The sequence below is a fragment of the Aulonocara stuartgranti genome, assembly GCF_965226115.1.
Source record: "Aulonocara stuartgranti genome assembly, chromosome: 3".
Classification (NCBI taxonomy): Eukaryota; Metazoa; Chordata; class Actinopteri; order Cichliformes; family Cichlidae; genus Aulonocara; species Aulonocara stuartgranti.
In genome coordinates this window covers 37,608,965-37,636,935 of record NC_138941.1, presented here as the reverse complement: position 1 = coordinate 37,636,935, position 27,971 = coordinate 37,608,965, and the positions used below count along the sequence as shown (strand labels likewise).

Below are 27,971 nucleotides of genomic sequence, written 5' to 3'. Positions count from 1 at the left end.
TATGTTCCTATTTTGCTACTTTAGTTTGAAGACCCAAATGCCATGTTGCAATCCAATACTGCTATGGTAGCCAATGCTTCAAATGCAGGTTTGTGAGTGTACACTTTATCCAAAACCTAGTGAGGGCTTACTCATGTGTACCACTGGTTGGCTGTAGCTCAGGAGGTAGAGCAGGTCACCTCCTGACTGGAAGATTTGTGGTTCGATCCCTGGCTTCTCTACTCTGCATGTCAAAAGTGTCAATGTAGTTAAGAAGTGTGCAATTTAGAGAAAGTGTGTGACTGATTGAATGTGGCTTGTTGTATAGATCACTTTGAGTAATCTGGGAGAGTAGAAAAGCACTATATAAGAATCAGTCCATTCATTTTCTGAACAGAGTTTTGTCGTGGTACTTTTGCACTATTATGTTCTGGCACATGTTGTTATTACATGGCTTGATTAAGGTACACATTAGGCTGACATCTTGGGCCAGAGCTGAAACTGTTCTGGGCCAGCACAGGGCCAGCAGTGTGTCTGCAACTGGCCTTGTGCTGGCCCATGTGTGGGCCACCTCTGGCAAACCAGATCTGGGCCACCAAAGGGCCGTCATTCTTTGCGGCATGTGGGCCATGTGTAAGCACATTGTGTGGACTAGATCCAGGCCATACCAATTTGGCTATGTGGGATGTAACAGCATTTTTGTGACCTACAACACTATTTCCACATGGATAAGTAAATATTTATCTATGTACATGTGCATTATTATCCAGTTAATCTCCTCTAGCAGCTCATTTAGTCATGGCTTCCAAGCATTCTTTTGTCTGTATGTCAGTAAATGTAGTGAAAGACTGACATATTGGGGCCAAATGTTTATGAATGTAACCAGTTTAGTTTGTTTGAGTGTGTGTGTTTGGAATGATCGCAGAAGTATTAACAGACTGGCACAAGGGGGTTTAAGATTTCACTCCTACCTCTATGTTCGCAAAATAAAAAAGTAGCCCAGCTACATCATGGCAGAATAGTAATATATTAAAAAACAGCATTTTCTATAGACTTTGTCTTCTTGACCATTTGTCTGTGAGGGTCTGGGCAGGCTGGGGCTGGTTCTGTTTTTAGTTTATGCTTGGTATGCTGTGGGCGGAGCTGCAGGGGCTGAGGTTTGTTCCACTCAGCTGTGTTTGAGCTCTGTCATTGGGGCGGCGTATTAAGAAGAAGCCAGAGTGGGAGTTATTATTGCAGCATTTGTGGTAACATTTAAACATTTAAGGCTCTCTGATGTTTGGCCCTGCTGCTGTAACTGCTGTAACAAGGTTACAACTGTAACAAGTTGTAACCTTGTTTGCTGTGATCTTTCACTCATCTGGCCGGATCACGCCACCATATTTGGATTCTCAGAGAAACTTAACCCTGCAAATATTAAGCTTCCTGGATTAAACTACAGTGTGACAAGTAAGCAGTATTCATTTGTTCCCATTTATTAATTTAGTTACAGCCAGATTTAGAGTTATTTATCTCTAACTTCTCTTTTCTCCCTCTTTCTTTTTTTTAAACCTGTCGTGTCAGGCACTTTTAGTAAAAACATGGTCTGAATGCTTTGTTGAGCCAAACACATTTGCTTTGCCAAGAGGAGCGCTGTAGACTCTGTATAGGCTCCTATTGGTACTCATTTCAGTTTATTTTATTATTCACATTATTATCAGACTGGTTATTATGCCAGGGCTGATAGGGGGTGAGGGCCAGGTTGGCAAAAGACAGAAGAAGAGATGATAATAAAGACAAGAAGGAGGAGGGATCGAAAAAGAAACGAAACAGAAAGAGAGAGAGAAAGAGAAAGAGGGGAGGGAATGGATGCCCATAGTCAAAAGGCAAGAGCCCCAGACAACCAGACGCAATGGGCAGTCCACCCTGGCAGAGGACAGTGGCCATGGCACGAGCCGAGGAAAAGTCAGATGGGGTGGCTGTGCGCTAAAGAGGTACAAAACATCCCAACTGCATCCCCTGAGGGCACAGGCCAGAAATCATGCCACAACACCTTGTCAGGTGCTCTGGAGCTACACGTCCAGTATTGGTCGTTGTAACAACGAGTGGGGAGCAGCAGGGAGGGGAACTCACCCTCCATAACAATGTCCCACAGGGAGAACCCCAGATCCAGGCATAGCAACACACACACACAACACACACACATCTGTGTAGTTTCTCCGCCTGTCAGGGTTCCTGGGTCGTTGACCCAGCATTTTCAGTTCATGTTCACTGTTTATTTTCCACATTTTTCATTTCCTGTTTCATTATGTTCAGCTGTGTACTCACCGGTCTCTCATTATCATCCTCATCAGTCCCTGTATTAAAACCCTCAGTTTCTCTCTGTTCTGGGTTGTGTCATTGTCGATGTGATGTTGTCGTTTCCGTGTGTGCTTTCAGTTCAGCCAGTCAGCGTTCGTTCACGTTCTGTTGATCTATTTTGTATAATAAACGCCATTCTCATCTTCAATCAAGCCACGAGTCCTTGTCCTCTCTTCCTCTCATCCACACACAAACCCCTGACACCGTCATCTAGGTCATGGTAATCTAACGAGGTTGGAATGAAAGCGACTGGACTTCTTTAAGTTTCTTAAAGATTTAACATCTTATCCATAAAACTTCTTCAGTTCTATGATCAAATAGTGGTGAGTCCCAGGTATTTAAATCCTAGCAGGAGTGTCCCTTAAGAGGGTCGATCACGTGCCTCATCACATGTGCCAAGGTGTGACAAAAGGCGTTGACTGAGTCTCATCTCTTCCATGTTGTGCCATGTGTTTACGAAGTGGCTCTTTGGTTTCTCCAATGTAGAAGTCTGAGCTCTCCTCGCTGCATTGCAGAGCAAATACCACATTGTTTAGTTGGTGTTTGGGAGTTTTGTCCTTGGGATGAACCAGTTTTTGTCTGTGTTTCTGGGTTTGAAGTTTGCTGGGATGCTGTGCTTGGAGAAGATTCTCTGATAAGCTTGCTACAGAAGGAATCACAATGTTGCTGACATGCCATGTTTGTATGAAAACTAGAGCACTATTAACACTGAGATGTGGCAGGAGCACATGACTGCTGCTCAGTAGTGCTCATCCACACCTTCCCCATCTCCCTCTTTAAGATGAGCACACGAAATCTGCACTCATCACCTCATTTAAGTTGCTATTTTCACTGTAAATAAAATCCTTTCACTGTTGTATGAGTCTGCTCTTTGGGTCCTGCTTTTGGCTCATCCTCATATTGTCTCCATTGTTCAAATCCTTATTTTATGTTTAGGTAATTAATAGTTCATTGGTTGTGGGGGGGCTAGAGCCTATTCCAGCTACTACAGGGCAGGCTACACCCACCAGTCTAACAAAAGGACTAACTTTATTGATATTTACATAAAAAAAAAGAAATTAAAAACTAATTTATAAATGAATTTATTAAGGCACACTTTATTGCACACTTAATTATTACATTTACATTTTGATGTCTGCGACTCTCCTGGTCCTCCTGTGTGTGTGTGTGTGTGTGTGTGTGTGTGTGTGTGTGTGTGTGTGTGTGTGTGTGTGTGTGTGTTCAGGATCTCTGTTACAATGTTACTGTTTTGGTTGTGCTGCATGAAAGACGTTGAGTGTGTATTAGGGAAGGTTAGTTACCGGAGCTGGAGAGTGAGTTATTCAGGCGAACTCTCAACAGCGTGTGTGTGCACGGAGCCCTTAACAGACTTGACCTCCACTTTCACTTCCTCTTTCTGATTTGTGGAAAGATGCTGAGTTTCCCAAACGTCTCATTCTGTTTTTTCTCAGAGAAAGAGAGAAGAAGAAGAAGGTAAGACATTCTTTCTTAAACTGATGAAGTGAATCATTGTGAACTCATGAATGTAATATTTGATGTAATTTTTCTCAGGAAGACATAGTTGCAATACATCAATGTAAATATAATGTAATTTGCATGGTGAACTCTTTCCTCTGTACTGTACACAAATCAGTGTTACAGCTGGTCCAAGGTATTTATAGATTTCCTTTGTCATATTTTCATATTCTAGCACTAAATGTCTTCATACACAAGAGCTATAACCACTAAAACATTTCAGTCTGCGTCTTCATTTCTGTCTTGTTTCCTACAGTCATGGCTACCATCCACCAGCAGACCACCGAGGTGGTGACAGTCACCAGGGCTTTTCAAAACTCTAGCCAATGGAGCACCGACCTCTGTGACTGCTGCTCTGATATGGACACCTGTAAGTGAACCCAGCAAACTCTACAAACAGCAGGGATTTCAACATGAGCGATTTCCTCAGCTTTGTTTCAGACTTTGTTTGCAGTAAGGTAGCAGAGAGTCTGATGTCAGTAAAAAATCAAGAAGATAAAATATCTGAGACTGTCTCATAACAATAACCATTTAGTAGCATTATGGAGTCAGAGTGCTCTAAGCGAACTGGGAAACTAGTCTCTGAACACTTTAATGTTTAGTTTAACCTTCTGAAATTTAATGAACGCCATAACATGACTGACCTAACATGTAATGACATTATCAACAGTGTGGAGGCATAAATGCTGTGGTGAAGGTGTTTCTGCAGGTAGAAGCAAATATCTTTTCATTGGTTGAGTAAGAAAGGCTGCGAGGATGAGGAGCCAAACACTGGACCTACAGGCAGGTTATTAAAAGGACTATTTTAATTTTAGCTGACTGGAAACTGGAGCAAACTCATGCCATCCACCAAAAAAAGTTAAAAAAAAATGGTAGCTGAAAACTTCAAATGAACCAATCAATGAGGTGACCAAACAGAACACATGCAGATCATGTGATGTGAAGAGGAAGCACGTGCACAGGGAACACACAAATTGAAAGCAAGAATGAGAAGTGTTTAAATACCCAGAGAACTAATTGAAACCTCACATGAAGGCAACATTCTCAGGGTTTGGCATTTCTTCTCTTTCTTCCTGTCTTTTGGTTTCTACCAAAGCTACCAAAAAACATGACAAGGGTGAACTAAAGCAGCAAAGTTGTCATGATCCTGGGTCGGTGACTCAGTGTTTTGTGTTTTGAATTATTTATAGTCTTTGCTTCATTATTGCCATGACAAAAGTATGTGTTTTAGTAAACACTGCTATTTGACACATTAAATATAATTTCATACAATTTCATAATTTATTTAGAGCAGCTCACCTGTAATGAAAGTGGTAGTTTTGTTGTGCATGTATGCCTGACATCATTGGCCTGCTCCCAGATCTGGACCAGGGCATCTCTGAGCTCCTGGATAGTCTGAGGTGCAACCTGGCACTGTCAGATGGACCGAAACATAATGTCCCAAAGGTACTTCACAGGATTAGGTCAGGTATGAACTTCAACATCCTGCATACTTTCGGTACGAGGCCAAGCATTGTCGTGGACCAAATGCACCAGCGTAAGGTCTAACAGTGAGTCCATGGTTTCATCCTAATGACAGTCAGGGTGTCGGGTCTGTGTGTCCCTCCATGGATATCCCTCCCCAGGCCATCACTGACCCACCAGCAAACCACTCATGCTGAAAGATGTTACACCAGCATAACGTTCTCCATGGCTTCACCAGATCCTTTCACATCTGTCACATAAGCTCACAGTGAACCTGCCCTCAGGGCACCCTCATGAAGTCTGTTTCTGATTGTTCAGTCAGAGACTTTTACACTAGCTGGTGGTCATTTATAGCTTTGGCAATGCTCATCCTGTTCCTCCTTGCATAAAGGAACAGATACGTGTCCTTCTGATGGATAAGCGGCCTTCTGTGGGGGTTGTCTCATTGTTGTTTCTCTTGTGCAGCTATTCTTAATTTCGTTAACATCAAAGTACCTGAAACTGATAACCAACCGTCTCTGCTGCTTAACTGACCACATCAATATCCAGGCGATTTAACTGAGTGGATGTGATAATCTGACTGAAAAGTGCTCCTTACATTTTTTGTTGTGCAGTTTAAATCTGTATATTTTTTTATCTGAAGGTTGCTGCGGCTTTTGGTGCTTCCCCTGCATGCAGTGCATGACAGTTAGTAAACATGGATGGTGCTGCTGCGCACCACTCCTGGATATTTGCGGCGTGGTGTCCTGCTTACTCCGCCAGTCCATCAGAGAGCAACACAACATCGAAGTAAGGCTGGGTTAGAGATGGAGGGGCTATGTTACAGACAAGATTTAAAAGATGGAGGTGGCCACTAGAGGAAGTGAAGTTTTGAGTCTTCCACATTGGCTTCACTTTTAAACCTTGGAGGTTGCTGCTTGATTTTCTTTCTAGTCACGTTGGTTTGGGTCCAGAATAATGAAAAATCTGTGTGTCTTAATTGACTGGATGCCAGCGCTGTTGCTTATTTTGTTCTTCTCCACCCTGCAGGGTTCTGGCTGTGAGGACTGGTGCACAGTACTTTTCTGTTACCCCTGTGCCTGGTGCCAGATGCATCGTGAGCAGAAGATCAGGGAGAACCAGCCCGCCAGCGCAACTGTGATCACCACACAGGTCATTCGTGGATATGGTACAACCAGTTTGGCTGTTGGCTAAGGGCTTATGTCACCGCTGAAGCCATATTTTTTTTACTTTTGCTGACTTATTAATGTGCTGAATGGTATATGAGGAAAGGTGTCTGGCCATAAAAATACTTTTTTACACAATATTGTGACTGTTATTGTAATAGTTTTCTTCTACAGAGCTGAGTTTAACCAGTGTTCAAATAAAAACTATTCAAATTCACTATTGTGATATGACAGTGATAAGGACATCGTAAGTAAGACCTTCCATACTTCTCTTTATATACTCATAGTAAATGTACTGTACAGTGGGTGATGGTCATTATCCATTGCTTGTTTTGATGCACTTCCCAATCACACAACACTTTAGAGCAGCGGTCTCCAACCTTTTTTGCGCCACGGACCGGTTTATGCCCGACAATATTTTCACGGACCGGCCTTTAAGGTGTCGTGGATAAATACAACAAAATAAAACTAGTACCGGTACCGAAAAAAGAAGATTTATTCATAACACGCGTGAAAAGACCCAGGAAAACCGAGTTAACGATAAAAACGGTAACAAAATAACGCTGAAAACCAATAAAAACCCTGAAAACTATACATTTCACACCTGAGCCTCAACTCTCGCGGCCCGGTACCAAACGATTCACGGACCGGTACCGGTCCGAGGCCCGGGGGTTGGGGACCGCTGTTTTAGAGTATTGGATGAAACTGCTTTGTGCTTATTCTTTGACAGCTTTTACATCTATCTTTGTGTTCCTGCCATCATCAGTATAAACAAGGTGACTTCCATCCACAAACTCATGATTGTAGTTAGTTTCAGCACTTCACTGTAACGTGCTTCCTTCTACTTTCTTTTTCTCATGATTGGTCCTGAATATAAAGTAATGAGGGCTGGGTCAAGACATCTGCACAGTACTGTATCTGTTTTATTTGAAAGTTGAAATTATTATCCATCCATCTTCATCCGCTTTATCCGAGGCCGGGTCACGGGGGCAGCAGCCTAAGCAAAGAGGCCCAGACCTCCCTCTCCCCAGCCACCTCCTCCAGCTTATCCGGGAGAATACCAAGGCGTTCCCAGGCCAGCCGAGAGATATAATCTCTCCAGCGTGTCCTGGGTCTGCCCGGGGCCTCCTCCCAGTGGGACATGCCTGGAACACCTAACCCAGGAGGCGCCCAGGGGGCATCCTTGTCAGATGCCCGAACCACCTCAGCTGGCTCCTTTCGATGTGGAGCAGCAGCTGCTCTACTCTGAGCCCCTCCCGGATGGCCGAACTTCTCACCCTATCTCTAAGGGAGAGGCCAGCCACCCTTCGGAGGAAGCTCATTTCTGCTGCTTGTATCCGCGATCTCTTTCTTTCGGTCACTACCCACAGCTCGTGGCCATAGGTGAGGGTAGGGACGTAGATCGACCGGTAAATTGAAATTATTAAACTGATTAAATGATTCAAAGTGCTTGAAGTGCTTTTACCTCCGGTTTCTTTAAACCAGCTTTCTGAGTGGCTGTCAATCGCAAACAGAACGTGAAGCTTTAAATATTTTCTACATTTGGCAAAATAATTATTAAATAAAATTGAAATGTATTAAGTGAGAGAATTAAACAGTTTGTTAGGGCTATCATTTAGTGTCTGACAGGACTTTAACTGTTAACGGTAAGAAGATTTGGTCACATGTAAATGCCTTCGTGAATCAGTCACAATTCAGTGATTAAATCATTTCTCTATGACAAATCTACCTTTACATCATTTGTTTGTCAGCTATATCACATAAAAAGTACAAAGTCAAATTACTGAGAAAGTGGAACATAAGAAATGTTTTACTTCTTTTAGAAATGTGAAACTATAGGATCTGGCAGAGAATGAACCGTCCACGTTTCTCTCTAGTACTGTCGTATGCAAAACTAGTGTGGCACCAGGGGTGGTAAGAGATTATTTTAGGGTGGTCCATGCCATCCGTGCAGATCCGCCCCTGTCTGCATCACACATGTTGGTTAGCAAGAGGAAATTCCTCTTTTATGAAACGGAATCACGGAAGGCTAATGACCGATCTTAGAGAAGTAAAAGCAGACCAGCATGCGCCTGACTCTGGTCTCCCCTCGGTTTACCATTAAAGACCATAGGTTTACCGAAAATGTGCATGCGCAAACCTCCAGAAACTAGTTACTGGCCACTCAGCTTGCTGTAAACAGGACACAGACGCCTTTAAACACAAGGTGGCAGTATTGTACAGCATGAACGCAAACAGGTGAGGAGCCTCATGACAGTGCGGTCTTTAAAGGAACTTTGCCTACTATAAGAAACCATTAAAATGCATATAAGCTTCTCACCAAAATGCACATGTAATTGTATTTAATAAGGTCTGTACTGTAAACTATGTATGCTTCAATGAGGTCATTTCACTCAAAGTTCTTAGTGAAGAAACATCACTTTGTCACCCTTATGAGTACTTTTAAATGTGTGACGCCAACTAGTAATCTCCTTCAAGCCAAGACCTTAATAAAATAAATGCGTGCATTAGAATTCACATACAGTCTATTCCACAGTGATTTCTAGGTACCTGATATGTTAATAGCAAAACTCAAGTGTTTGAGTCTCATTATCGTCATCAGAACAAAAAAAGAGATGCAGGTCTGTGACCAGGATGCAGGTCTAGTTGGTGTTTCAAAATGCAAACAGACAGAGCGTCTCGCTGCAGTAGACAGTGGCTTTGGTTGTGCTCTTGTTGCATTTGGGTTTAATATTGTAGTAGATACTTTAAGGCATTCATTTTCCAAATGTAATAAATAAATGTATATATACACAGTCTATATGTTGTTGGTTATTCTGGCAGTGCAGTCTGTAAATAATATTTTTAAAGCAGGTATCTACTGCTGTTGATATGTTTTTCTTTCTTCTTCTTCTTTTTTTTTTTTTTTTAGCAAGGAACCAGCAACAGCAGAACACAATCGGGATTGAGCAAAAGACAATGTTGCACCATTTGGCGCTGCAGTCTTGGAGCTGTGCACACGCTCAGTGCCATGAATGCAGACATGATTCAGTAACTGAGGATGCACATGGGAGTAAAGGACTCTTCTTGACATACATCAGTTTTGGAAGCTATCGGGAACAAGAACAAAAGAAAATAGTGTCACTGAATCGGCTTAAAGAAACAAGCATGCTAAAAATTCAATTTAAAAAACCCTGAAGACTTTATGCATGTGTCAAAATAGTAAGCAAATGAAAGTGTATTATGTGAAAGTTTTAAATAGATTGTAACAGACTGACCTGTTTGTGTGTCTGACCGGACACATTTGAAGATACAGAAAAGGACTGTCGCAAGAACATGAGCACAGAGATTGTGGCCGTGTGGTCATGATATTGTTTCAACTTCCTGTTACAGTGTTTCACGTTACTACTTGTTCTCTTTTTGCCTTACCTTCCCATTACAGTTATATCATTTGATCATTAGTAAGTACAGCCACTTACTCTTTTAAATAATTCTTTATTTGAAAAATTGCAAATATATTTTCCTTGCTTCAGTTTTTTAAGAAACTGTAAGCTGTTTTCTTCTAGTATTAGTTTAAGGTTTTAAACGTAGTTTAGGTTTCAGGTTCCTAAAGAACTGTTTGCGTCACAGATCAGTGCAAAAACGTGGCCAACCACCAACAATGTCTCTGTCAAGGAAAAACAGTAGGTCATGGTTCTTCTTTTCTCATAAATTTACTATCAGCAGAAGACGTTGCAGACACAACAGCTTCTGTAAATACAAACACACTTTTGACAGGCTTTTGTTTTAAGATAACAACACTTCCTCTCAATTGCCCTAACCCACTCGGACCTCTACCTCAAGAATTTAATGCCACGTGTTTCTCAGCAGCGCAAAGTTTGCTTTTATAAAATGCATCTCCTGCTTTTATTGTGAAAATTGTCATTTCATATTATTCAGGAAGCAGGCTGGAAAAGACGGCATCAGCCAATAAAAGGACAGGAAATATTGATATAATGTTTCATTCATTTTTATTTAAAGACAATAAATTAACATGTAGATACATTTTTAGTCTGTGCAAAAGACTTGAGCCACCCCTCATGTTTAAAAAACTTTTCCCAAGGAGCCAGACTTTTAATTGTAATTTTTAAGGTGGTCTTGAGAAATAGTTCTCCAGGTTTTCTGAAGGTCTTTCATTGGCTGCTTTTTCACTCATTTTCAGTGCAGTCCCTGTATCTGTCAGATAGGGTATCTGACAGAAAACCATGGTGATCATGATAATATGACAACAACACTGACCTATAAATCATCCAACCAACATCCAAAGAAGAGCTTGGAAATCAAGAAGCCTGGAGAACTATTCCTGAAGACTACTTGAAGAAATAATAAGAAAGTTTGACTGAGAGATTGCAGACTGACGAATGCTGACGAATAAAGATGATCACACCAAATATTGACTTTATACAGATTCTGTTTTTACCTTATATGCTGTATTTCTATGTATGTTTGCATGTCTTAATAAACATATTAATGCAAACAAAAAGGGGTGGCTCAAGACTCCTGCACAGCACGATATGTTAATGATAAAGAACACGGGGAGAAACTGTTTCATGACTTATTTGCAAACACAATGCTGCTCTTTCTGCACCAGGACAGTAAGTGGTTTGTGTCCAGCCACAGACACATCTTCCCGTTTCATAGAGTTGTGCTCAACTCTAAAACTTGCTTTATCCAAGGATATTTTTACATATTAAGAGAGTGTTGTGGAATGCACATGGTATATACCCTGACACACAGGAAAACTGTCTTTAAATGCACCATCTGCCATAATTGTTGTCTTGTTTTAATTATCTCTATTTAATTACAGCACAAGTCTTTGAGTGTCATTGTCACCATCGGGCTGTCGTTGTCTACAACAGCAGAAAGCTAAAAAGAGCAGTGCTAACAGGATGTAGGTCACAACGGTGAAACAAAACGCGAACAGGTAGAGCGTCGTGTTGCAGTAGACATCAGGCTGTGTCATATTCTTGTTGTAGTTGGGTTCATAAATAGAGTAGATGACTATATTACCTGGAAGAATATAAAAAATGATCTCAAATTAGAATGAGAGTGATGGACCTGCACGGCTTCTACATAAATGCAGAACTGGCTTCAAGATTTTTTCAAAATGCTGCTGTGATTAGTTTATTTTAAAAATGTAAAAAAAAAAAAATCCAAGGAACAATAAGAAAAATTTATTTCTGTTAAATTCAATTCAGTTTTATTAGCAAAAAATTACAACAGCACAACATTGTATATTCTCCTTATATATTCAAAAGGAGCTAGTACTGCGTGACGTATATGATCAGTTTAATTTACAAATAAATCGACTGATTTACTGATAAGACCTGTTCCCTTTGTTATTTCATGACAAATGAAGCAGACATAAAATTGTTATATTGTTTACGTTTTGTTATAGCTGTTCACTGTAATTTTAAATATGAGGGCAGATAAATCTTAGTGCAAGTGAGGGAGGTCATCGTTAGGTAGAATAATCAAAAATGCCAAAATGCCTAAAACTAAAGTGCACGATGACAGAAACTTCTAACCAAGTCAAGAAATTTTACATATGTGACCTTGTTATTTAAAAGGTCATGTTTTTGTCTCCCTGTACTCACAAGGAAAATGTCCAGGTCTTGTAGTGAAATTCTCAATTTTTTCAAACTAATCTTCTTATTATTTACTTTTCCTGCTCTGTTTACTTTGGTGTTAGAAAAATTTGAAGTTTACCCGCAAGTAACCAGCCACACAGGAAGATGATGGTCATGGACCAAAGGAAAGTGTTGCACCAGTTGTGCCATAAGCTCAGTGCCAGGAAGACCGGTATGATCCCATACAGGGACATGTAGAATGGGATAAAAGTCTGTCTGGGACAGTTATAGAGTCCTGAACCTATGGGGCACAAAAATAAATAAAACTAAAACACAGCATCTGAAATATTATTTAATTTTTCCATTATTTTTGTGACACGATGCATGGTCAGTCATCCAGGTAAAAAAAATCCCAAAAGGTTGATTCTGTTTATCTGGACGTAGTGTTTTCAGTGGGAGAAACGTTTCCTCACTCATCCAAGTGACTTCTTCATTCTCAGCTGACTGCAGGTTTCCCCAGCCTACAGGGTGGGCCATTTATATGGATACACCATAATAACATGGGAATGGTTGGTGATATTAAAGTCCTGTTTGTGGCACATTAGTATATGTGAGGGGGCAAACTCCTCAAGATGGGTGGTGACCATGGTGGCCATTTAGAAGTCGGCCATCTTGGATACAACTTTTGTTTTTTTCAATAGGAAGAGGGCCATGTGACACATCAAACTTATTGGTAATGTCACAAGAAAAACAATGGTGTGCTTGGTTTCAACGTAACTTTATTCTTTCATGACTTATTTACAAGTTTCTCTTTGTTCACAGCCATTAACATGTCGAAGAGGTTAACACGTGAGGAGCGGATTGAAATTGTGGTGATATCTGGTGAACGCAGTAACCGGGTCATTGCAGCAGATGTCAATGCAAGACTCTCTACGAGACCACCCATCTCCCATGTTACAGTTAGCAAACTGCTTGCTAAGTTTCGTGAAACTGGTTCAGTGTTGGATTTGCCAAAATGTGGACGCAAGAAAACTGTCACTAATGAAGAAACATCAGCGGCTGTCCTAGCTTCATTCAGCAAGAGCCCACAGCGTAGCACTCGCCGCATGTCACTGGAGAGTGGCATTAGTTGAACATCCCTTCGGCGGATATTAGCTACTCACAAATGGCACCCTTACAAACTCCAGCTACTGCAGCATCTCAACGAGGATGACCCAGATCGGCGCACAGAATTTGCAGAATGGGCAAAACAAAAACTGGAACAGGACCCTCAGTTCACGCAGAAGATTTTGTTCAGTGATGAGGCAAACTTTTATGTGAAGTTAACTAACACAACCACCGCTATTGGTCTGACACTAACCCACATTGGATGGGTCCCTCCAAGACTGTTGGAACAACAAAAGTGATGGTTTGGTGTGGTATATGGGGTACAACCATAGTGGGTCCATTCGTCATCAATGGAAACCTCAAGGCCACTGGATATTTGAAATTGCTACATGATGATGTGTTTCCCTCTTTATGCACTGAAGCTGGCACGTTCCCTGAGTTTTTCCAGCAAGATGGTGCACCACCACATTATGGGTGCCAGGTCCGAGCATTCCTAGATGAACAGTTTCCTGGAAAGTGGATTGGTCGTCGTGGGCCAGTTGAATGGCCCCCAAGGTTTCCCAATCTGACCCCCTTAGACTTTTATCTTTGGGGTCATCTGAAGGCAATTGTCTATGGTGTGAAGATACGAGATGTGCAGCACCTGAAACTACGGATACTGGATGCCTGTGCTGGCATTTCTCCTGCGGTGTTGCTATCAGTGTGTGAAGAGTGGGAGAAGAGGGTTGCATTGACAATCCAACACAATGGGCAGCACATTGAACACATTTTATAAGTGGTCAGAAACTTGTAAATAACTCATGACAGAATAAAGTTACGTTGAAACCAAGCACACCATTGTTTTTCTTGTGACATTACCAATAAGTTTGATGTGTCACATGGCCCTCTTCCTATTGAAAAAACAAAAGTTGTATCCAAGATGGCCGACTTCTAAATGGCCACCATGGTCACCACCCATCTTGAGGAGTTTGCCCCCTCACATATACTAATGTGCCACAAACAGGACTTTAATATCACCAACCATTCCCATGTTATTACGGTGTATCCATATAAATGGCCCACCCTGTACATTTGCATAATGACTGAAACTAGCACCACTGAATGAACTATGGGCTGGGAGCTCAGTTCCTTGCTCCATTGGGAACAACCTCTGGTGATGCGGATGGCACAACACAGAAGAGCTACCTCGTCAGGCCAGGACTCTGCAGTCTATTTACACCTACAGGCCAGTGGACACTCTTTCAATGATGAGGATGTACACATCCTGGACAGGGAGGAACGCTGGTTTGAGCGCAGAGTGAAGGAGGCCATTTACGTGAAAAGGGAAAGACCATCTCTGAATTGAGGAGGGGGCTTAAGGGTACATCTTTCGCCATCTTACAATGCTATGATTGCAGCCATCCCCCAACTCTCTGTGAATGGTACTCATGGCCATTGATCAGTGGGCTTTGGTCAATGATCATGATGTTAATGATCAAGGAACTGACCTCCCAGCCCATTGTTCCTTCAGTGGGCTGGTTTCAGTCATTATGCAAATGTACTGTTTATAAGATTGGGGAAACCTGCAGTCAGCTGAGACTGAAGAAGTCACTTGGATGAGTACGAAACGTTTCTCCAACTGAAAACGCTACGTCCAGATGAACAGAATCAACCTTTTGGGATTTTTGTGACACATAAAAATACATTCGCATGAATCTGATCTGAACATTGCAATAACAATATCTCTTACTTACCAAGTATTCCTTGAGCAACAAATGTGAAGGAGAAAATGATCAAGGTACATCCTGGAGGCAGATACAGCGCTTTGTCAGTCACAAATCGCAGTGTGCACCATCTACACATGTGCAAAGATTTTCAACTCTCTCACCTATTACTATGTTTCGAAGTCCACACACGGATTGTGGTCTCTGACTCCCTGGCATGATAACTATTAGTCGAACCTACAAAGACACAAAGATAGCCACGAGATAACCTCCAGCTGTTAATATTTGTCTGTCTGTCAATGTTTTTCCATCTTTTTAAACCAGGCACTGAATTTTATCGTTTACAATTTAAGGAAATGCCCATGAACTTCCTTTCCTGTGTTAAAATAATTAGCAAATTAAAAGTGTATTATGTTAAAGCATTAAATAGATTGTTACAGACCGACCTGTTTGTGTGTCTGACCGGACACATTTGAAGATACAGAAAAGGACTGTTGCAAGTACGTGGCCACATAAACAGCAATGTGCGCATGATATTGTTTCAACTTCCTCTTACACTGTCTCACTTTAACGCCTGTTCTCTTTTTGCCTGCCCATCCCATTACAGTTATATCATGTAATCATAAGTAAGTACAGCCATTTCCATGGTAATTAAACATGTGAATCACTTTTACATAAAGCAAATTAACAATGAAAAAATATCTGTTTTCTGTTTTCGTTTATTTTCTTGTTTGTTTTTGTATATTTAAGGAAATGTGGGGTAAAGCTCAGGGTTTGCAGAAAATTCACTGTATCCTTTTTCCAGTGTTAGTTTTCAGTTTTCCAAAGGTCTCTTTTGTGTTCACAGATCAGAGGACAAACGTAAACACCTCTGTTGAAGAAAACCCCAGACTCTTAGGTAGGCCATGGTTCTTCTTTTCTAACTGACAGTTTTACTCCCAGAAGAAGTTTCCATCAGCCTCCCCTCGTATTCGCATAAACATTGTTGTAGACAGAGTATAAGTGCACTTCCTGTGCCGGACGAGGTCTTTCTGCTTCTTGTGAAATACACGCCCTGTTCTCAGTTCCAACACCACTCTCTTTTATTTTTAATAATTTAATTTCACTGATGGTTGAGTGTAGAAAAAAAATCATGTCAAAAGGCAAAATAGGATATATATTAATAATGCAAAGAAAATGAATAATGTTGAGAAAATTTGTTATTCGAGATACAGTCATAACAATTATTTACTGCATGATGTAGAGGCATTAGGGGGACATCTAGTGGCCTCAAATATTACTGCAGGCGATTCCTTGCCCCACAGGGTAGAAGTGTGTTTTCTCATAGAGCATAGAGCAAAGCAAAAATAAAATAAAATAAAATAAAATAAAATAAAATAAAATAAAATAAAATAAAATAAAATAAAATAAAATAAAAAAGGGGTGTTTAGCATAATAAACAACTAGGAAATGTAATAGTGCTCTGGTGTTAACTTACAAACTAGCGGAGGTACAAGAGAAGTTTGAAGCAGCTTAAATCTACACCACACATCAATGATCAAAGCTGCTGTCTCAAAACAACAAGAACCAATCAACAACAGGTTGTCCTGTTGTCCTAACCCATTTTATTTATTTATTTACTTACAATTAAAAAGAAGAAGAAGAAAGAAACAGCATGGATATTGGAAAATAAATAAAATCACACATTTAATAAAACAAAATATATTCGTTTGTTAAACAGGGAAGATCATGATCATTTATTCTGCTATGATGAGTCATCTGTATGACTTGTTAATAGTAAGATTTCTCTAACAAAAGATCAAAAGCTGCATGTTGCTGTATTAACCAACATTAAATGTATTATGTTCTGTATATAAGCACACATGAAAATATTTGTATAATATTTGGTTTGTTGTTTGCTTGTGATTTTATTACAGCCAGCATCATTATTATTATTAGTATATGTCCATTATAGTTTGATATATTTGATATGATATATATTATTGTGAAACCATTTTAATCTGTTTCATCAGTATTGGTCCACTGGTCTAAGAGGAGGTGGGGAACACACAAACGTACACACATTCATATGATTAGCTCCACAGCAGTGGCCGATCCTCATCATCGTAAACCATCTGGTTGGTGCAGCGAGCAAAAAAATAAGTGAAAGCATAAACACCTGTCAGGACGTAGGTCAGGGTGATGCAATAAAATGCAGACAGGTAGAGTGTCTTGTTGCAGTAGTGATCGGTTTCTGTAGTGTTCTTGTTGTAGTCGGGTTCATAGATGGAGTAGACGATTATGCTACCTGGAAAAATGTAAATAAGATCTCAGAAAATAAGGTCTGATCATGCTTGGCAACAACAAACATTGCTGTAATGCATTTATTCTTGTTAGTTCTAGTTTAATTTTTAAAGAAATACATTTAATTTTTTTAAACCTCACAAAAAAAAAAATCCTGCTCATTCTGGTGTCTTTCTTTAATACCAACTTCCAGCTTTAGATTTTTATTCCACTGAAGTTGATTTACATCATTAAAACTTTTAAATAATGCTGATTCGTTTTATATTCTGCTTCTTGCAGCCTCTCAGTTCATCCTTTGTCTGTAACTAGAGGTTTTGATTCAAATTCAAATAACTTTATTAATCCCCAAACGGCAATTTGTTCACAGCTTACAAACACTCCCTACTCACATGGTCAAACTCACACAACCTATACTCTTTAAAGACCCATCACAAGACCTGTTACCGATAATAAATAATTAGAATAACAGGGTCACATGTATGTCTTTGGCTCCTCTTGTTCTAAGACAATTTCCTCTGATTGGCTACCTCTCATAAACTGACAGTTTGAACTGTAGGTGGCGTGTTTGTGCTGTACAGAGCCAACAGTAGAAAAAATCATAAAGTGAGCATTTAGAGCAGTTTGGAGGATGAAGTGTGTTAAATATCAACACTTCACCGAGTTCTTTTGATTCCTCAGAGGCAGCTGATGGAAGACAAAACACTGCTCAGCAGATCATTTAACACTTTAATTCTCTTTCACAATACTTCTAGAAGAGACAAGCTTCCTGCATGACACGTTGCCGTGGATCTCAAATTGGTGGTGTGCCCCTAACAGTTTTATTACCAGCTCTCTCACTTTAGTCTAAACAACAGTGTTTCAGTAACTTTCCAGTAGAGATGGTCCCCTGTTATCTACTTTTTCCCAGGCAAGCGTGAGCGAGAGTCTACACATAGTCTAATGCCTTTATTTTTCAGGGCTGTGTCCACTTAATACTACACTATATGACTTCATAACACTTATTAATAAAAAGCATAGCATTATTGCAAATTCTTTAATCCCAACAAGTGACAGGCTTACATTTTCAGCAAGCACGGGGCAATAATTGTATTTTTCAAAAATAATTTTGCTTTAAGTCTGGTTTTTGGTCTAATTTCAGTCATGAGAAGCTGCACTTGGCCTTTGAGAAATACAACATTTCTCACCACCATGTTGCTAATCACATCAGGTATGTACTGCAGTGCCTGGCTGTGTATTACAGCAGCAACCTTCACTGTTAAGAAGCTGAATATAACTTCAAGCTTACTGCCACAATCTGACGATACACACTTTGTGGAGTTATACTTGTGGACCCAAATGTAGAAGCGTGGAACAAAACTTGATTTTAACAGAAAGTGAGCTGTTTAATAAGGCTGCTCAAAACAAAGTTCCTCAAAATGCTGGGTCAAGTGATCCAGAACCAGGATACTTACCGATGATGAATATGGCAAAATCGAGGATAAAGAGCAGACAGTCGAAGAAAATATTGCACATGTTCAAAAACCGGCTCAATCCCCAGGAGACAGGTATGAATCCACAAATAACCATAAAGATGGGAATGGAGGGCGCCCTTGGACAGTCATTAAAGTAGACACATCCTACAGAGCACAAGCATGAAAATGAAGACAACTGTCAAGTCATTGTTGCATAGTTCTTGTTATTTGATTTTTCAAATTTTCCTTCCAACACATAAATGAATGTAGATGAATTCAGTCTGTATATAGAGCCACTCACACTTACCAACTATCGCTTGAACACTAAACAGGATGAAGAAAATCCCATAGATACACCCTGAAGGAAGGCAGACATGGCTTCAGTTACAAATGACACACAGCAGCTGCAGATGTGTGCAAAACTGTTCAAAATCACTTTCTTACTTATTACTCGAGGTATCCAAGTGTGTTGAGGTCTATCGCTCTCTGGCATCGTGACTAGTTAGAAATGAAACCTACAGAGACACAAAGGAAGCTGTGAGACGAGCTCAGGTTGTCTTTAACTGTCAGGCAAATGACAAATGAACAGAGAAACAAGGCAGATCACAAACAGTGTTCACAAGTCAGTGAAAGAGAAATAATATGTGCCAAACCCAGCATGTAATATCAAAAAAAAGAAGAAGAAAGATTTAAACTTTGTTTGTTTCATACTTTACAAATAAAACAGATGTATTATATGACAGCAATAAAAAGCGTGTTAGTTTAAATAGTTTGTTGCAGCCCTACCTGCCTGTGTGTCTTGTTTGAAGGGCAAGAAGAGAATGTTTGCACGAGAACTTGGCAACGTGGTCACACATGAATGTGTTGTTGTTGTCTGAACTTCCTGTTACAGAGTCTCATTGCGCTGAAAGGACTTGCCATGAGGATTCACAAGCCATTTACTCAGACAATCGTTTGTATAACAGTGATATTACCACGAATAAAAACTACAAAGCACTTTTTTAAAAAGTTCCCATTCTTTGACTTCACTCTGATGGCAGCCTCAGCTCCTCTTCATCACTGAATGATAGAAATGTTGAGCTATCCTGTAGAAGAGAGGTTCTACTGGGCACCAAGGTTCCCATAGTGGTTCCCAAGTAACCCAAGGTGTGTGTGTGTGTGTGTGTGTGTGTGTGTGTGTGTGTGTGTGTGTGTGTGTGTGTGTGTATTCACATGTATGCTTGCTTTCTTGCAAATGTACATGTGACAAACTCAGTTATTTACACTAATTGTTGTCTCTCCTATTAGTTTCGAATGATTGGATATTTTTGTCCAGCAAAGCCAAGAGTGTAGAAATGTTGAATAAAACACACAAAATTGTGTGCAGATTAATCAGATTTGTTTTTTGCATTGAAATCCTCTTTGTGGACAAATCGTAGGTCAGTCTGATCAAATTAGCTTAATTTTTCAAAGATAAAACTTTTAAATCGGCTTTCAGCCTCGACGACATGTCCGTGCCAGCGAGGCTGAAAGCTGACATCTTTTTGCAGAATCCGTGTACCTGATCTCATTTACTGTTTTAGCTGTTTGGTGGTTTTTGTGAGATTTAACCTGAGATTCTGACATTTCGGGGAAAATATTTTAAAATCGATCCAGGATTTTAATGAATCTATATTGTGTTATAGATTTTAATCCACAACTGGTCCTTTAATGAAATTGACAACCTCTTCTCGATGAGAAGCCTGGGCTTGGGAGAGCCCGATTGTTCTGAGGAGACATTTGCTATCGGATACTCGATGGTCGGCTGTGGCGTATGTTTGGTGACACTCTCAATGGAGGACATTGAACGACATCTACCAATTTGGAACCATGATAACAGAGTTCTGGCTGATTGGAGCTGGTTCGGACCTGGCTTCAAGCCAATAGCATACATCACCATCAAGTGCAGGATTTTTTGCAATTTGGTGCCAGGACTTGTAGCAGCATGTTAGGACATCCTGTCATCAAACTGTCAGTTACATATTGAAAAAAACATTCCCCAGCTGATTTAGCAACTAGTGTGCGTGTGTGCTGTTTCCATTTGCCACATCTTGTACATTGAATTCTTGTTTAGATGATCTACAGCAATGCAGTGCTACAGCATTCCTGTAAAGCAATAAATCACCACTGTCTTTGTGTTGATGGATTTGGTCGATATTTTTATCTTTTTATAACTTTCAGTAAAAAAATTTTTATAATTTAACCTTTGTAATGCAGGTTGTACCTTTGAGACTCAGTGTCTCAATGTTCCCAGTGATGATTTCACAAAAACCTTTGTACATCTTTTGAAGTCTGCAAGTGAAATCCACTGAGAGTTTCAAATCCTTTTGCAATTTACTCAGTGAACAAGGGCAGAAAATGAGAACACCTTCTTCCCAAGATCTGCACGAACTGATGGAGGGGTGAATGTAATGATGTCCTGACACAGTCAGTGACTAAACTGTGTAGTTTGTGTAACATGTACTCTGTTAAATAACAAGGCAGTAAACCAGTAATAGATTTATAGATAAAGTGATACCAATGAACCATCCTGTGTAAGGCCATTGAGGACAAGTCAACCAGAAAATATAGAGTACAGTGGTGTGTTAAAGGTTTACAGCCTGTTGTAAATCTTAATGCTCCATGATAGACAGAATCCAACAGATGAAGAGAGTGAGCAGAGGCATTCATGTAAATTATGTCACTGTAATCCAGGAGGGGTAAAGAGGTGGCAGCAACAAGACTTTTCCTCGTGGTGAAAGAGAGACATGATCCGTTTCTGAAAAAGAGTTTCTAAGTTAGTTTCTTTAATACTGGATCAATGTGTGGCTTAAAGGAAAGATTTTCTTCAATCACAATACCTAAGTATCTCTATGAGGCCACAGGGAAGCAGTTACAGTACTGTGCAGTTTCCTAAAACCAAATTGGAAAGGAGATAAAATGCTATTTTCATCCAGATAACTTTTAAACGATATGCTCATGTAAAGCTGTAAACCTGAGGAGCACGAGCCAAACAATTTCATTATGGATAAATGTGGATACACTGTTTATCCGTACATGACAATAAAATGTGAAATTTGAAACTTGAAAACTTGAAATTAATCATTAAAAAGTTTGTCATGAACCTTAGCTGAGATACAGAGTTTGGAAACTGGCCTGTAATCATTAACCATTGAAGAACCACCTTTCAGTAGGGGGAGAACAAAGGCACGCTTACACATCTCTGGTGTTCTGTTGTATAGAAAGATTAAAACTATAACACACTGGCTCAGTAATCAGATTCATGTGAGCTTTTAGTGAACATGAGAAAAGATGGACTCTGAATTCCATGAATTACACGAAATGAAATGAAAAGTCTTACATATCAAAAATAACAAAATAACATGAACACCAGCATATAAGACTTTAATATTACCGTTATTATGTCAGTTTGTACACATGAAATGAGCAAGAAAGCAAGCAAGTGGCTGAACCTTTGCACAGAGAGTAACTGAGCAGAAACCAAAACTCTGAATAAACCAGTATTACCAGTCAAACATATTTTTACTATCAAGATGTTTCTGCTGTTGTCCTCCAAGTTCTTCCCTTTCACTTTTCATGGAAAGTTCAGTGAATTATGACTAACCACATATGTATGACCTGTTTGATTGATAGACTCCTTTTTGACACAGTACACTGGGTGATGAATGCTGACATGAGCTAATTGTCCTCCTGCTAATGGAGACCACTTTGCACAAACTACACTGTGAAAAGTATTACCTCTCACTGTCCTTATCTTCTCTATACGTATACATTCCCAAACTGGGTGGAGAAACACAATAAATCATATTATTTACATATTTACAGCCTCTGCTTTGCTTTAACATTAGTGTAGTAATATTTCATGTCACAGATGAAGCTTTCTTCTGGAGAAATGTAGCATCCATAAAATCAATAAGTCATTATTGAGACAAAAACAATCACTCCATGATTAAACACAATGTGTCTGATAACTCTACAATACAAACTACCATGCTTCTGTCTCCCAGTAAAACACAAGCTTTGTTTTCTTTTTTCAAGAAATTGTTAACAAGGAAAGACTTTACAACCTGTAGTTTAGTCATTAGGTTATCAAAACTGCTGTAAGGTGAGACTTTCTTTCTCACAGCTCCCAAAGTCACATCTGCCCAGTCCTCCTATTCTCTCTTCACTAAAAGTTGTTGCAAAGAATGTATTTTCAGTTATATAGCTAGCTTAAACTTTATATTCCCCAGCACTGCATCCTCCAAGGAACAGATGCTGTGTTGTATTTGGGAAGATTTAACGATAGGAAATGTCGTCACACTGTCTTGACGTTCTGATGACAAAGGCAAAAAAACTCTGCTCTGCATAAGCAGGGTCTCTCGCATCCCCTGGGGCGGATGAGGTTTGCCCTGAGTTCTTGAAGGCTCTGGATGTTGTAGGGCTGTCTTGGTTGACACACCTCTGCAATGTTGTGTGGAGATCAGGGGTGGTACCTCTGGATTGGCAGACAGGATGGTCGTTCCCATGTTCAAGAAAGGGGACTGGAGGATGTGCTTTAACTATATGGGGTGCTTGGTCTATGTAGCTGTCAACAAGTTGGACTCGTTTCCGCTGGGTTTTGGACTCGGCCAGGCCTGCCCTTTGTCATCGATTCTGTTCAAATCCACTTGGGCAAAATAAGAATCTCATCTTAGCTTTTCTGCATATGATGTGGTTCTGTCGGCTTCACCAGGCCGTCACCTGATGTGTGAAAGGCGCTCGCCTTCGTTTTTATTCATAAAGTGTTTTACAAATAAACCCAAAGATTACAGCTAACAGCTGGATTTCCGGTTTGAGTGCAGCTAGCCAAACAGGAAATAGCCACTTACTGTTAAAGAGACTGATAGTGGACAGCATTACCTTGGTTTCTTAAGCCTTGGCAGCACAAAAGTGATCCCCTTAAACAGATTTTTTTAGCTTTAGTGTCCTTATGTTCCTCTGAGTTATCGATTCTGACACTTGTTAGCTAAGATAAATGTTATTCTATTAGCCCCAACCAACCACATGACATCATAGTCTATACTGACAGAAGTATGTTTTAAATCTTTAACTTTAAGCACTTATTTCTTAAATCCAACTTCACAGACAGAGTCACATCTAGGTCAGTATTTGAGAGCAGAGCTCTGTGATGTAAATTAGCCTGTATGTGTTAAGCGTTTCATGCACCCTTTAATAACAGTCCACATTATTATCAACAGCTACATTCACCCTGGGGGGAAAACTTGTGAAGGAGACCATCAGGACCAAGCTGGGTTTCCTGGGTTCAGATGTTATTTTATTTCAATTTCTTTCATTGCAGCTGTCCTGTGCCAGATGTTCTGTTGACACACTGACAGAGAGACATCATTTCAGAAACATCAGGAAGAGTAAAGGTCGTAACAGGGATCAAGCAGGACTCATAGTCTTCTTCAGACCTCCACTGTAGGATGAGAAGACAGGAAAAGATGGACAAACCTAGCACTTCATTAACAGTGTGATACGGATATTCAGAGAGTTCTGAGAGGCTGTGGACTGTTACACAATGATAATAGTCCTGTAGAAAGTTGTGTATTTAAAAATGTATTATCCTTTCTGGTTGCTCTGATATGAATGACTCTGAATTACTTTGTGGTAAATTACACACCATTGGAAAAACACAGTGTGAAAGAATTCCAGATTAAAGTTTTTAGTTCAGCCATCAAGTGACGACCTTTGACCTTCCATTAGGCTTTTTTTTTAATGCTGTCAGAGAAAATCGGAAGGTTGCTGGTTCAAGCCCCGGCTCGGACAGTCTCGGTCGTTGTGTCCTTGGGCAAGACACTTCACCTACTGGTGTTGGCCAGAGGGGCCGATGGCGCGATATGGCAGCCTCGCTTCTGTCAGTCTGCCCCAGGGCAGCTGTGGCTACAACTGTAGCTGCCTCCACCAGTGTGTGAATGTGAGAGTGAATGAATAGTGGTATTGTAATGTGCTTTGAGGGCCCCGAAAAGCACTATATAAATGCGATCCATTATTATTATTGTCACTGGGTGGTGCTGAGGTCTGAATCTGAGAGCAGGTCCTTTTAATATAGACCAGGCTAGCTCGTCTATTAAAACCCACCACCACCTATGGCTCAGAAGTAAAAGTTAACTTTACTTTGATTAAATTAAAAGATGGTCTCAGGATGAAAAAATGGATCAGTGGCTGCTTCAATCTTAACTTATATATTGATTGGTTATTATATAAGTTATTTATGTTGGGCTCAGTACTTCTCACCACAGTACAAATGCTTAGAAAAACACCAAGGTTGAGACCAACATCTGCATTTAAGCGTAACATTGCATGTAGGTAATCTCAGTCTGTCACTGAACCTGCTCCATGTGACTGGCCAGAACGTCACGGAGCGGGTGGGATGTATTGTCCAGTATTGTCCTTATCATGAACAACATCTGCCTCTCCCACATCACCTTAAGGGAGTCTGGCTCCATCCCCACAACATTAGTCGCCTTGCAGATCAGTTTATTCAGTCTGTTGGCATCTGCAACCCTCAACGTGCTGTCCCAGCATGCAACAGCATAGAGGATAGCACTGACTACAGCAGACTCCGGAGCATTGTGCTGTTGTCCAAACCCACTGAGCCTTTCCTGTCTGACATGTGTTTCTTTGAAGCACGAAATCTCTGCTCTTCCAAAATACTTCTCCTACTTTTTAGTTCCCACATTTGTTTCTGTTTAGTTCATTGTGAAAAAAAAAAAAATCAATTTATTCAATTTATTGTTGACAAAAAATTGCAGAAGATGTAACGGGGTAATAAAAAGGGCAGCCTTTTATTTATTTATTTATTTATGTATTTATTTTTGTTGACTTAAAATTAAACAAAAAAGAAACGGCATGAATGTTGGCAAATAAACAAAATCACACATTTCATTAACACAAAACTTATATATGTTTGTTAAACAGGGAAAATCATGATCATTTACTCTGCCATGATGGGTCATCAGTGTCTTAACCGAATTCTGTATCTCAATAAGTCATGTTCACTTCTTCCTTAAATGTATGATGTTCTAAATAAAGAACAGATTAAAATATTAATATAATATTTGGTCTGTTGTTTGCTTATGATTTTATTTCAGTCCGTGCCATTAGTATTATTATTATTAGTAGTAGTAGCATATGTTCATACAGTGTGATATATTTTATTGTGGCACCATTCTAATCTGTTTCATTAGTATTGGTCTACGTACACACTTTCATATGATTAGCTCCACAGCAGTGGCCGATCCTCATCATCGTAAACCATCTGGTTGGTGCAGAGAGCAAAAAAATAAGTGAAAACATAAACACCTGTCAGGACGTAGGTCAGGGTGATGCAACAAAATGCAGACAGGTAGAGCGTCTTGTTGCAGTAGTGATCGGTTTCTGTAGTGTTCTTGTTGTAGTCGGGTTCATAGATGGAGTAGATGATTATGCTACCTGGAAAAATGTAAATAAGATCTCAGAAAATAAGGTCTGATCATGCTTGGCAACAACAAATATTGCCGTAATGCATTTATTCTTGCATTAAAAAACTTTCATTTAGTAAACCTTAATATAAATGACTTTTCAGACAAGATGTTTGAACTCCAGGTTATCATTGATCTCTATTTGTGTTTAAAAGCTGCATGACTTAATTTAATCTCATTCTAGAGTGGCTAATTATTCATAATGATCTAGTTTAATTTTCAAACAGCCAACTTTCTTCTGATTGGCTACCTCTCATAAACTGACAGTTTGTGCTGTACAGAGCCAACAGTAGAAAAAATCATAAAGTGAGCATTGAGAGCAGTTTGGAGGCTGAAGTGGCAGGTTTGCATTTTCAGCAACCACAGGGCAATAATGGTATCATTTTTCCAAAAATAATTTAGCTTTAAGTTTTGTTTTTGGTCTAATTTCAGTCATGAGAAGCTGCACTTGGCCTTTGAAAAATACAGCATTTGTCACCACCATGTTGCTAATCACATCAGGTATGTACTGCAGTGCCTGGCTGTGTATTACAACAGCAACCTTCACTGTTAAGAAGCTGAATATAACTTCAAGCTTACTGCCACAAGCTGACGATACACACTTTGTGGAGTTATACTTGTGGACCCAAAAGTAGAAGCGTGGAACAAAACTTAATTTTATCAGAAAGTGAGCTGTTTAATAAGGCTGCTCAAAACAAAGTTCCTCAAAATGCTGGGTCAAGTGATCCAGAACCAGGATACTTACCGATGATGAACCAGGCAAAAAAGAGGTAGAGGAACAGACAGTCGAAGAAAATATTGCACCTGTTCAAAAACCGGCTCAATCCCCACAAGACAGGTATGAATCCACAAAAAACCAGAATGACGGGAATGGAGGGCGCCCTTGGACAGTCATTAAAGTACACAGATCCTACAGAGCACAAGCATGAAAATGAAGACAACTGTCAAGTCGTTGTTGCATAGTTCTTGTTATCTGATTTTTCAAATTTTCCTTCCAACACATAAATGAATGTAGATGAATTCAGTCTGTATATAGAGCCACTCACACTTACCAACAATCCCCTCAACAATAAACATGATGAGAAAAATCCCATAGATACACCCTGAAGGAAGGCAGACATGGCTTCAGTTACAAATGACACACAGCAGCTGCAGATGTGTGCAAAACTGTTCAAAATCACTTTCTTACTTATTACTCGAGGTATCCAAGTGTGTTGAGGTCTATCGCTCTCTGGCATCGTGACTAGTTAGAAATGAAACCTACAGAGACACAAAGGAAGCTGTGAGACGAGCTCAGGTTGCCTTTAACTGTCAGGCAAATGACAAATGAACAGAGAAACAAGGCAGATCACAAACAGTGTTCACAAGTCAGTGAAAGAGAAATCAGAAGATCGGTGGTTTGATCCCACGCTGCCTCCTGGCTGCATGCCAAATATCCTTGGGCAAGATACTTACCCCATGTTTACCTACTGGTGGTGGTCAGAGGGCCCGGTGGCGCCAGTGTCCGGCAGCCACGCGTCTGTCAGTGCGCCCAGGGCAGCTGTGGCTACAACGTATCTTGCCATTGCCAGTGTGTGAATGGGTGAATGACTGAATGTAGTGTAAAGCGCTTTGGGGTCCTTAGGGACTGAGTAAAGCGCTATACAAATGCAGGCCATTTACCAATACGTGCCAAAGCCAACATGTAATAGACAAAAAAGAAAGGTTTAAACTTTATGTGTGTTTCATGTAGTTAAAAACCCCCCAAACAGATGTATTATATGACAGCAATAAAAAGCGTGTTAGTTTAAATAGTTTGTTGCAGCCCTACCTGCCTGTGTGTCTTGTTTGAAGGACAAGAAAAGAATGTTTGCACGAGAACTTGGCAACGTGT

The 27,971-nt window shown here is 40.1% G+C and overlaps 4 protein-coding genes across 6 annotated transcripts; 1 reads left to right on the top strand and 3 right to left on the bottom strand.

Annotated features, from left to right (window-relative positions):
* The first annotated feature begins 1,175 nt into the window (after window positions 1–1,175).
* On the top strand, window positions 1,176–10,364 carry LOC309701917 (cornifelin homolog B-like). 3 transcript variants are annotated; one of them, XM_082526238.1, is made up of 6 exons: window positions 1,176–1,428; window positions 3,771–3,792; window positions 4,091–4,204; window positions 5,942–6,087; window positions 6,328–6,466; window positions 9,376–10,364. In XM_082526238.1, the coding sequence occupies exons 3-6, from the start codon at window positions 4,093–4,095 to the stop codon at window positions 9,639–9,641; spliced, it is 663 nt and encodes a 220-aa protein (XP_082382364.1). In that variant the 5' UTR covers window positions 1,176–1,428; window positions 3,771–3,792; window positions 4,091–4,092; the 3' UTR covers window positions 9,642–10,364. The 3 variants fall into 3 exon arrangements, with proteins under 3 accessions (XP_082382364.1, XP_082382363.1, XP_082382365.1); XM_082526237.1 differs by lacking the exons at window positions 1,176–1,428; window positions 3,771–3,792 and adding an exon at window positions 3,821–3,970; XM_082526239.1 differs by lacking the exons at window positions 1,176–1,428; window positions 3,771–3,792; window positions 9,376–10,364 and adding an exon at window positions 3,827–3,970 and having other exon boundaries at window positions 6,328–9,367.
* Window positions 10,365–10,436: 72 nt separating this feature from the next.
* On the bottom strand, window positions 10,437–15,423 carry LOC309701923 (transmembrane protein 272-like). Its single transcript, XM_082526246.1, has 5 exons — window positions 15,309–15,423; window positions 15,027–15,099; window positions 14,893–14,943; window positions 12,192–12,353; window positions 10,437–11,492 (listed from the first exon to the last, which is right to left on the bottom strand). The coding sequence occupies exons 2-5, from the start codon at window positions 15,079–15,081 to the stop codon at window positions 11,284–11,286; spliced, it is 477 nt and encodes a 158-aa protein (XP_082382372.1). The 5' UTR covers window positions 15,082–15,099; window positions 15,309–15,423; the 3' UTR covers window positions 10,437–11,283.
* Window positions 15,424–15,565: 142 nt separating this feature from the next.
* Window positions 15,566–19,479, bottom strand: LOC309702895 (uncharacterized protein). Its single transcript, XM_082527529.1, has 5 exons — window positions 19,383–19,479; window positions 19,041–19,111; window positions 18,904–18,954; window positions 18,597–18,761; window positions 15,566–17,149 (listed from the first exon to the last, which is right to left on the bottom strand). Exons 2-5 carry the CDS (start codon window positions 19,087–19,089, stop codon window positions 16,935–16,937), a joined length of 480 nt encoding a protein of 159 aa, XP_082383655.1. The 5' UTR covers window positions 19,090–19,111; window positions 19,383–19,479; the 3' UTR covers window positions 15,566–16,934.
* A 5,917-nt stretch (window positions 19,480–25,396) lies between these two features.
* Window positions 25,397–27,540, bottom strand: LOC309702896 (transmembrane protein 272-like). The gene is made up of 4 exons (XM_082527530.1): window positions 27,288–27,540; window positions 27,151–27,201; window positions 26,844–27,008; window positions 25,397–26,069 (listed from the first exon to the last, which is right to left on the bottom strand). The coding sequence occupies exons 1-4, from the start codon at window positions 27,334–27,336 to the stop codon at window positions 25,855–25,857; spliced, it is 480 nt and encodes a 159-aa protein (XP_082383656.1). The 5' UTR covers window positions 27,337–27,540; the 3' UTR covers window positions 25,397–25,854.
* Between the last annotated feature and the right edge of the window lie 431 nt (window positions 27,541–27,971).

Excerpts from the sequence above, each read along its gene's own strand:
- LOC309702895 (XM_082527529.1), bottom strand. The coding sequence starts at position 19,089 with ATGCCAGAGAGCGATAGACCTCAACACACTTGGATACCTCGAGTAATA. Across the intron at positions 18,955-19,040 it reads TTGGATACCTCGAGTAATAA|GGTGTATCTATGGGATTTTC; the intron begins GTAAGAAAGTGA and ends GCCTTCCTTCAG. Across the intron at positions 18,762-18,903 it reads TAGTGTTCAAGCGATAGTTG|GATGTGTCTACTTTAATGAC; the intron begins GTAAGTGTGAGT and ends TGTGCTCTGTAG.
- LOC309701917 (XM_082526237.1), top strand. The coding sequence starts at position 3,916 with ATGGTGAACTCTTTCCTCTGTACTGTACACAAATCAGTGTTACAGCTG. Across the intron at positions 3,971-4,090 it reads AGTGTTACAGCTGGTCCAAG|TCATGGCTACCATCCACCAG; the intron begins GTATTTATAGAT and ends TGTTTCCTACAG. Across the intron at positions 6,467-9,375 it reads ACAGGTCATTCGTGGATATG|CAAGGAACCAGCAACAGCAG; the intron begins GTACAACCAGTT and ends TTTTTTTTTTAG.
- LOC309702896 (XM_082527530.1), bottom strand. The coding sequence starts at position 27,336 with ATGCCAGAGAGCGATAGACCTCAACACACTTGGATACCTCGAGTAATA. Across the intron at positions 27,202-27,287 it reads TTGGATACCTCGAGTAATAA|GGTGTATCTATGGGATTTTT; the intron begins GTAAGAAAGTGA and ends GCCTTCCTTCAG. Across the intron at positions 26,070-26,843 it reads TTTTGCCTGGTTCATCATCG|GTAGCATAATCATCTACTCC; the intron begins GTAAGTATCCTG and ends ACATTTTTCCAG.
- LOC309701923 (XM_082526246.1), bottom strand. The coding sequence starts at position 15,081 with ATGCCAGGGAGTCAGAGACCACAATCCGTGTGTGGACTTCGAAACATA. Across the intron at positions 14,944-15,026 it reads ACTTCGAAACATAGTAATAG|GATGTACCTTGATCATTTTC; the intron begins GTGAGAGAGTTG and ends ATCTGCCTCCAG. Across the intron at positions 12,354-14,892 it reads TGTTGCTCAAGGAATACTTG|GTTCAGGACTCTATAACTGT; the intron begins GTAAGTAAGAGA and ends TGTGCCCCATAG.